At 41.2% G+C, this 10,013-nt stretch overlaps 1 protein-coding gene across 1 annotated transcript; it reads right to left on the reverse strand.

Annotated features, from left to right (window-relative positions):
* Positions 1-259: 259 nt before the first annotated feature.
* SLC19A3 (solute carrier family 19 member 3) lies at positions 260-9,771 on the reverse strand. The gene is made up of 5 exons (XM_044432992.1): positions 9,622-9,771; positions 7,563-8,382; positions 6,763-6,955; positions 5,648-5,789; positions 260-653 (listed from the first exon to the last, which is right to left on the reverse strand). Exons 1-5 carry the CDS (start codon positions 9,769-9,771, stop codon positions 489-491), a joined length of 1,470 nt encoding a protein of 489 aa, XP_044288927.1. The 3' UTR covers positions 260-488.
* Positions 9,772-10,013: the final 242 nt, after the last annotated feature.

Consider the following 10,013-nt stretch of genomic DNA (forward strand, 5'->3'; position numbering starts at 1 on the left):
TATTTCATTAACTAAAAATTCACATTTTTTGAAAACTTTGAAAACTTCTTTTTCATGAACATTTCTCATAACTGCTTCCTAGTTCTGGTATTGTCACTCAAACCATCTAAGACTCCAAGTTCACTTTGGTTTTAGAAAATGCTTTCAATGAATCAAAATACAAATATATTAGTAATCTGTACAAATAATAGCATTGTTTTCCATCAGTCAATTTGCATTTACAGCAAAGTAGATAACATACATTTCTATACCTCCTCAGAGCTACTAGGAAGATTGATTCTGAAATAAATATGGCTAAAAATGTCATACTCTTTTTCAAACCACATAATGCTATGGTTTTTAGTCAGATGAAAATAACTTCACATAAATTATAAGTTGGCTTCACATTTTAAGTTGTGACTTGATACATTTATATTGGTATAACTCAGCCCTACTTTTGTGCAAGTTCTCAAATAAATGGCTGAGTTGGCATTAGTTAACATTAAGTTTCACAGTCTCGTGCCACAGCTTTCTGTTCCCAGCTCTTTTGCCCCAGTCTTCTGAGGATTTTCAAGAACGTGGTTCTTTTGGCACTTGATTGAGATTATAATGTAAATGCTTCTGCTTAGGAAAACTCCAGCTATCACTGCAAAGTAACTGCCATATATTAGGAACTGTAAGAAAACAGACAGAGGTAGTAAAACATATTTTCTAAGCATTTGGCTTTATACTTAATGGTGTTCACCCTGTTGTGCATCAGTTTCACATCTAATGTTCTCATGGACAATATGGCTGGGAGGAGAAAGGAGGAAAATGTTTCATCTTCCATTTAAAAACATAAAATCCATCTGTTACTTAGAAGTGTTTCAATGGATTTTATACTTCTAGAAATGGGGAGTCCAACATTTTTCCCTTTCTTGCTCTCTATGTACTTCTAAATAAGTTACAAGTGTGCAATCACCTTGCATCATTCATGACATTCTATAGCATTCCAGATATTGGCAATACAACTTCTAGCTAGTGATGCAGAAGGAATTAGTTCGGTTCATCCTGTAAAGGCAGGTTTACCTAATTCTGTAGCTTTGAACCAAAGCTCATTTTAAATTTACATTTCCTTTCATGTCGCTTGCGGATCCATCTGTTCCATCCACCCACCCCCAATTTGGGCAAGACTTCTGTTTTTTGAAGGAAACTTTCTTCTCCCTAATACCTTATGGACTCTACGTGTCAACTGTGCTAGTGATTTCCTGAACTTTGTGCTACCTTTCCTCATTTGTAGTATGTTCAAATGCCTCTTTGAATAATCTTCAAGTATTTTGGAATGATTTAAACCTCTTGATTTCACTCTTCAGCTGCGTCTTTACCAGTTTCCTCATTTTTGAGAAGCTTTCTCTTTGGCAATCTTCTGCTTAACTTTATATTAAATCTGATGCTGTTGTGGTCATTGTTTCTTATTGGCTCAACAAAATTTACATCCTGGGCAGCCCCACCTAGGAATAAATCCAGAATTGCCTCCACTCTGGTTGATTCCATGACCAACTAGTCATTTATTACATCAAGTTATTTAACCTCTCTGTCAGAACTGGAACATACATTTGTCCAGTCAGTGCATGGGTAGTAAGTCCACCGTTATTACTGTACTTCTTATGTTGGAAGCCTCCCTGATTTCCTTTCCCATCTCAAGATCACCCACAGCATTCTGGTCTGAAGGATGATAGCATACTCCTATGCCTAAATTTTAACCCCTAGTGCTTCTGTGGAGGAGTCTTCACACTTTAGATTATCAAGTCTGCTGGACTCTATGCCCTCTTTAACATGGGCCCCTGGATTGGATGCTAAACCGTGCTGCCTGGGATCTAGTACAAGATGTCAGTGTTGTTGAACTAGTTGGAAAAGGTAACCACAGATATTTAATATGCTCTTAAGCAGAAAACAGATAAGTTAAATGTGACTCTGTTTGACTTTATCTAAAATGAGAAGGAGAACAAGAAACCTTTAAAATGAGGGAATCCATAAAAGAAGGTGAAATGGGAAGCCAAGATGGCAAAGTCCCTCAAAATGTTTGGAGGTTTCTCAAAACCACAATAATAGAATCTGAGTTAGAATGTATACCACAGGTTAGGAAAAGTAGTACCAAGTTCAAGAGGTTACTTTCCTGGTTAATTAGCATGTCAAGGAAGCTATTACAGAAAAGAGGCCTCCTTTAGAAAAACACCAGAGGAGGAAAACAAAGGCTGCACAAGCTTATACAAAGGAGATGCAAACAGACAATACAAGATGCAAAAAAGCATTTTGAGGAGCACATTGGTAACCTCAAAGCTGACCATAAAGAATTCCTTTTATAAACCAGCTAGGGAGGCAGGTGGACTGTTGGAGAATCAATAATATGGAGTTAAAAGAAAGGAGGAGATTGTGAAACAACTTTGTTCTACAAGACTGCACAATCCTATGCACGTTTACTCAGAAGTAAGGCTTACTTGGTATGGCACAACACAGTCCAATCCAACGGGGATACCCATAAGCCTGCAAATTTTGAGGATTAGGGAGAATCTGAGTGGAACTGCTCTTCTTGCGCTGCTTTTTTTTTGCTAGACAGCTGCTTTGGGCCATCTAGCCAGGTCAGTTCAGAGGAGGAAAGAAGGTGGCTCCAGAGGATACATCCTGGGCTCTGCAGTACCCTTCCTTCCCTGCCCACTGGAACACTCCCCTTATCCCCTCACAAAGGTGACCTCAGAGCAGCAAGCAGCACTATTCTTTTCACACTGGGAGCAGGGGCGGGAAGCTCCATGGTCAAAGCTCTGTTTCCTTCTCGGATCTGGGAATCCAGAGGATCTCGGGATTCCTCTTTTAATTAGTTAAATAATGAAATTATTTTTATTCCTTCAATTAGACATTGCTATCTGTAAACAGAAGCCAAAATCCAGCAAAGCCACATGTATCAAGAACACTGAAATATTCTCCCAAGAACTATGTGCAACCCTTGCCCAGAGCCTTCAAGCTCTCCCTGAAAAATGTTGCTTTTATGTTTATCCCACCAAGCTTTTTTATTGATCAGATTCTGGGCCCTTATATAAATGCATATTTTAGGTGGATTGGAAATGCTGGGAAGTGTGCTGAGAAATTGTCAACACACCGCAAAGCAATATAATATGTCTTTTATAAAATGCCAAGCAAAGAGTGACCAAATATTCTTAATGATACCTAATAAAGAATTTGGAAATGCAGATATCTAAAAATAGTACAAACGAGCAAGTGCAAAATGAATTTTGGATAACTGATACCAGCAGTTTGATGAAGAGGTAATAATACTGAAGAATAATGAATAATACTGAAGAAAGGATGTTAATTCCATCACTCAGGGTTAAAGGTCATTTCATTATGAACACTTACAATACAGTGTTTGGTATCTGTGTATATCTGAAGAATTGCCAAAAGTATTACTTTATTACTTGTGGTCAAAGGCAAACTAAGAATTTTGCTTAGGAGTTGGTCAATAATTAATGAACAATATATATTTTATAGATTATAAGTATTATAAATCTGATATACAGATGTCCAAGAAAGTTTATGCAATTAGTAAATTTGCATACAGTGCACATGCAAATTACATAAAATTAGTGAATTTTAAGTACTGAATTTTGAGGTTGGAGGAATTTTTCCCTCAAAGATAGTTTTTATTAACAGTTTTGTCTGGCCAGAAATATGAAAGCATAAGCCTCTTTTTGTGTGCTTAATGGGAGTTGTAGTCTAAAAACATTTGGAGGACATTACATTGGGAAAGGCTGACTTAGTCATTGGTTACATTTCTTTTTCCATCTATTGCTACCTTTTCTCCTCATGCAAGTAACCCAAAAACTGCAGATGATTGTCCCTGCAGAGGGGAACAAGCCCACCAAATTCCAGTGCAAGAGAAACCTAGACATTTGAGGAACTCCGAAAAAGGATGTATTGATCCGCTGATAGTCTTCATGCATCAGTGTTCTAACAGATCAGAAAATAAACCTGCAACATTTCAGAAGGAGAAGCATAGCCATTCATGCTTTTTGGGGAAAGTAAAATAAGGGTGCTATCCTTTGCCTCCTTGATGCTGCCTAGACAGTCACAGGATAAGTGAGAATCCCACCTCCAGCCTTGGACATGTGTTCTTGGGTCAGAGCTGGGATTCCAACTGCTGAGTGCCCTCCCTCTGCTCTTGCAGGCAGACCAGTTCTTTCTGTGCTGGGAGTGGCTCCAGAGTCACAAGGGTGACTTCAAAGCCAGGGTCAGGTGGGGGTGAAAGGGAGTCAGTCTCCACCAGGTTACAAAGAACTGCAGCGGTGCCTCAGTCCCTGCTCTTCATGAGCAGGGGCAAAAGACATTGGCTTTCTGCTGAGAAGCATGGAGGGCGACCTTCCCACCACACTCATGCACTTGACTCAATACCTATAATTCTCAAATTCAGAGAGTTACAGGCAGTCATGGATGATGCCCTAAGTTCTGTACTTTTCTTTTGCTTTCCTTCATCCTCACTTCTGTGGGTGGTTAAGTCAATTTGTATGAAAATGGCACACATCCTAGAGGTGTTCCCTAGCAAGAAACCTACAAAGATATAAAAGGATAGGTTCAATACATTACAATGCTTTGAAAAAATGAAGACTTTAAAAAAAATCAGGAAACCTGCTGGCATTGGAGGAATGTCCTCCTTTGCCCTTCCCAAAGCACTGTGATTGTAGTTCCTGGTCAAACATGCCCTAGGGTTAGAATGGACTTGTCCATCACTCGCACTTTTTCTTCCCTTGCTCTGCAGCATGCAGAGAAAGTCAAAAGAGGTTATTTCTCAACAAAAGGTATTTATGTGTGTATTCCGTCCAAAACACAAGTCATGAATGAGGCCTTGTTCCAGAACGGCTTCAGTTCTGTTTGGGAGAGGCTGCTTCATCCCATGCCCAAGAGAACCAAAGAAGAAAAGTGTTTTGCTTCTGCTCAGACTTAATCTGAATCCAGTTTGCCTGTCAGCAGGACAGCTTATTCAGAACTAGGTAAGAACCTGAGTTTTATAGAACTCTTTTAAACTGACATCTTGCATACCTAGAAATGTTTAAAAAAATGCTTCCTTGTTTAAACTATTCAGATCTGGGAAACTGGTGCATGTTTTTTTATTTTTCATAGTGCAGGTTTTAGCCTACATGGTTGAAATTTGATGTTTTCTTAGAAATATTAGATGATTTAATAAAACTGCAAATGAAGCTAAAGATGTCTTCCTTATTCATTATAGTTACTACAAAACCAAAATTGAGCCCAATCTACAGCATTTTTGGGTGTGTCCTTTGAAGTGTTTAAATCAGTACTGATAATTAATTGGCAGTCAATGACTTCTTGAATATCAGAAATGTAGTTTGAAAGCAACATCCATGATCAGTTTTCTTTTAACATTTCTATTGTAAGCTGCCTCATAGGCAGAGTAGAACTATAGTAAATAATTGAGCCCAGCCTTCCCCAATCTGTTGTCCCACAGATGTATTAGACTATAACCCTTGTCCCCATGCTGGTGGACATGTCTGGTGGAGATGCTTATCTTGAGGCTTGGCATCCATAAGCACACTGATTTCATAGGAATTTGACCTTTGAAAAGTCAGGGTGCTGACACATTTACTAAGTAACCTGATGTGAGATAAATAATCCAGTTTACCTGAGTCCCAATATTCAGTCCCAGCCCTTTGGAATCCACCACTATAAAGGTCACAATAGTTTGAATTAGCAGCGCAACAAAGTTGTTGAATCCAAACATCAAGGCATAACGTTCCATGCTGAGGCTGACAGCAATCTGGAAACTAAAGGAAAACCTTTGTTAAAGTATTGACAGTTGCATGCTACAGCTGAAGAAACAAAACTACCTAACTTACTGGGGATTCATAGAAGAAAGTGCTTTGCCAAAGAGTTGTAAAAGGCTATTTTTGACAGGAACGAAATGGCTTCATTATGTCAGCCTAACTCTGTAGCCTTAATCTTCTCATTAGGATGGCATAGTTCAGCCCTCTCCAACCTGGTGCTTGCAAACTATTCAGCTGGTGCCCCAGATATTTTTTTTCCAAGCCCACTTGGGTGAAATGGAGGTAGAACTTCAGGGTGAGAAAGTTTCACATGCACACACAGTTTGTTCACAAGATTCTTACAATGAAATTTAAGGATAGGAGGGTCATTAGTGAATGACTAGAAAGGGATGTGCAAAGCTTATTAGGATGTAGGGGAGTTCTATATTTCACTTAAATTTGCAGATAAGTACTAGGGTTTTTTAATTGCCTTTGGGTGAATTATAATAGGACTTTGGAGGAAAGGAAGAAGCCTCTTTGGCAGCACTGTTGTGTGGCTCTGGCTGGAATGGCAGTTGCCAAATGAACAAACTGGTTTTCTGTCCATGCTGCTGTCAAGGATAGGCATGGTGGAGCACCTGCTGAGACCTCCATCCCAGGAAGGGCCTGTTGAAAAGAGACCCTGGACTCACTCCCCCACTTTACCAGGGCAGCCTGCTTGCTCCCCTTCTCATGTTCTAGCTAGAGGGGGTATTTGAGAAGGAAGGGCAACAGGCACCATGGTAAAAGGAAGCAGCGAGGAGGAGGAGGAACCAGAGCAGTTGGTTCTTGTGGGGCGAGGAGGTAGGTTCATCGAGGGAGGGAGTTGTGCCATGGCCTGAGCCTGCTTTCCCATGATCCCCTCTTCCAACTTTGCTGGTGTTCTAGCCTTTCCCACTCCCCTGCTCCGAAAGATTCCACAGCAGATTGGCACAGATGGAATGCATATACTTACGTGGCTATAGTTATAAGGAACATGTAACAGGCTTTGAAAACTAGATAGCCAGCATAACAGACCCAGATGCTCTTGGTGAAACACATCAGAAAGAGTGAACCAGCATCCAGTGCAGAGAAAACCCCCAGTGCCAGCTCTCCTGTTAGATCCCAGTTCACTTTCAGATATCCCACCACTAATGATGCCAGTGAGCCTGGAAATAAAGATGCATAAGATGTGTTATACAGTGCAGAACCACAAGCTCCACTAACACTTTTACAAACACATGCACAATATTCCTTTAAAAATATAGATACGGAAATATACAGTATGACTGTATATCTTCCAGTGAAAATACAGGATAAAAATACTAAGCAGATGCCATGCAACTCTTACAGCATGCAGACACAATTCAAACCAAAGCCTAGGTGCCATAACAGAAAAGGGTCCACTCCTGACTGTCCATGCTCTAACTCATGAACAGAGGTTTTATATATAGCTAGATTTGGAAAAAGTCTTGGTGATTTCTAGTACAACTCCCTGCTTTCTGGTACAACAGGTACTAGACAGGTACAACAGGTACAACTCCCTGATTGCTAGTACAACAGGTAATCTTCCACCATAGCATCCCTGATAAGTAGGGTGGTCACTAATGCTCCCCTCCCAAAAAAACCCCCAATCACTAAAAAAAGGCATAGAGTTGCATAAAAATGCATTAATATAAGGCACATATATCCAGGCACATTTACAAATTACTGCACTTTAGAAATAGAGTACATCTCACCCTGGTGGGGAAGACTAAGTTTAAATCTCATACTTACTCAAAAATGTTGCTATGGCTTCAACAGCTCCATTGTAAACATCAGAACTATGGGAAGGAGCTTTGTTATCCCACAGTACTTGGACATAATTCAAAATCTGGTTAAAGCCTGCAGTGGCTAATGCCCACCATATTGACCAATAAAGAAGCTTCTTTGTGGTGTAGCATTCCTTCAAGTCCTTACACAGTTGCCAGAGCACCGCCAAAAAGTGGTGCTGGCTTTGAATTCTGGGTCCCACGTGTTCAGGTAAGTTCTGGGAGCAGGCTGTTGACATCCTAACGTCTTTGTCCTCTTGGTAGTGTGACTGCTGTGATGCATTTGGTGCATCCTTATTTGCTGGCCCAGTGGAGGCTTCGGGGGAAGGCTTTCTATGAAAGAACATGCTTTTTTGAGGCATGGGCAGAAAAAATGAAGATAGAAATGCCACCGAGACAGAAGCCAAAGATATGGCATTGAGATAAAAATAAGACACGTGAGCTAAAGAAACTAAGAGTTGCCCCAGGAGGGAACCCATGGTGGATGCCACTAGCGTGATGCTTCTGCAGTAACCTGTCGCCTTCTGGTAATGGTCAGCAGTGACCACACTGTATATGTAGGCATAATAGGCAACCTCTGTGGCTGTCACGAGTCCGTAGAAAAACTCCACCAGTTGCATGGACAGCAGCCCATGGGCAAACAGCAGCAACAGCCAGGTAACAATAAAGCTAATTCCCTGGAGAATAATAACAGGCTTATAGCGGACGTAGTCTGTAATGAGGAACACAGGGAACAGCAGAGCAAGATAGGAGTATGTCCAAACTGGGAACACATGCTGTGTTACCTGGAAGAAACAAGATGGAGTTCCGTAACCCCAAGAGAATGAAATTAGGAAGTGTCCTCATCGTTGTTATATTAAAAGCACGCCCTGCCCTGCCTTTCTTCCTCTCACAAAGAAGCCAAGACAGCTTACAAGGTTCTCCTTTCCATGTTATCCTTACAACCTCTTCCCCTATGAGGTACGTTAGGCTGAGACTATGGCCTATGGCCAAGGAGGGACTACAACCCAGAGCTCCCAGACCCCCAGTCCAGCACTCTAACTGCTACACCGCACTGGCCAGCAACATTTATAATTCAGGGTTAGGAGATTGTAGCCCTCCAGACATTCTTCTACTGCACCTCCCAAGATCATTGCTATAACTTGCAAGCTTGAGACAGGGAGCCACTGAGCATGTAGGCAGTGCTTGACAATTACCTCCTGACAATTACCATTGTACAAAGCGAGAACACTGAACACAAATTGGCATGAAGAAGAACACATCCAGAGGGCTACTGCTAGGGGGCTGGCAATGGGGTGTGAGCCCTTGGCAGGTGCTCAACCTCCCCTAGCTTTGGCACCAGCCTTGAGCCTAGAGTTGAAAAATATGTAGCTACAACACTGTTTGCTGGACTGGCAGTTCAATCCAGCTGGAAAAAGTGTAGGGTGTGGAAAACTACAATAACAGCTTCTTCACATCCAGCCTTTTATTTCATGGTACATCAGGATTTGCACTGCTGCTCCCCCTGGTGGCTTGCTAGAGCAGGCAACCTGGTTCACCTTGAAAGTACTTGCAGAACTGGTGTCAGGCCTGTGGGTGCTTGCAGGGTTTAAAGCTTCTGCAATCACAGAAAACAGGTGGAAGCCACAGGAAGGGCTATAAAAAGCTGCTCAGCCCTGCCTGGCTTCATCACAACAACATGAGTCTTCCTATTCTCAATTTGGTGTTTAGTTCCAGTTTTGCAGTGCATGCCTCTCTTCCTTGACTCTTCTCCTTGACTTCACTTCTGTCTCTGATCCTATCTTGCCTTATCAAGTATCTGATCCTGCCTGCTCCTGAGCTTGCCTTCACCTTTGGTTCTTCCACTCCTTGTAGTTATCTGGCCCTCTTCTGTTCTTGACTCTGCTCTTTGCCTCAGCTTCTACTGGATCTTGACAAGATCTCCATCTATCTCCAGTATCCCTGATCTGGGTGCTCCATTCAAAGGTGCCTGTTATTTATGTCCCAGAGCAGACATTGTATTATTGAAGTATGTTTTATGGTACCTCGTCAATGGTCAGGTTTTTATCAGGTCCTGTGAGGTAAGGTGTGAGGAAAGGCTCAGATGGTCTCATCATGGAGAAGAAGCCATATATGCAAAGGAGGAAGGTAGGAAAAATCCATCCACTGCTTTTCATTTTCCCCCAACAATCCATGGCTGCAGCTAAAAGTGAGTAAAGTAAAAAGTGTACAAAAATGGAAGAACCCAGTTTTAAGTTTGGCTTGTCCTGAACTTTGTAGTTTGCATGAAAACTTGTGACAATTTTTGTGTACATTTCTCATAATACATGAATTTTAATTGCAAGTTTGATTAACATATGCATTATATATAAGCAATTTTCCCAATGCAATTCATATTTCAATTCTATTTTTGCTAATACATTCATTTTTGTGTGGA

The sequence above is a fragment of the Varanus komodoensis genome, unplaced genomic scaffold (genome assembly GCF_004798865.1).
Source record: "Varanus komodoensis strain SLA01 unplaced genomic scaffold, ASM479886v1 scaffold25, whole genome shotgun sequence".
Classification (NCBI taxonomy): Eukaryota; Metazoa; Chordata; class Lepidosauria; order Squamata; family Varanidae; genus Varanus; species Varanus komodoensis.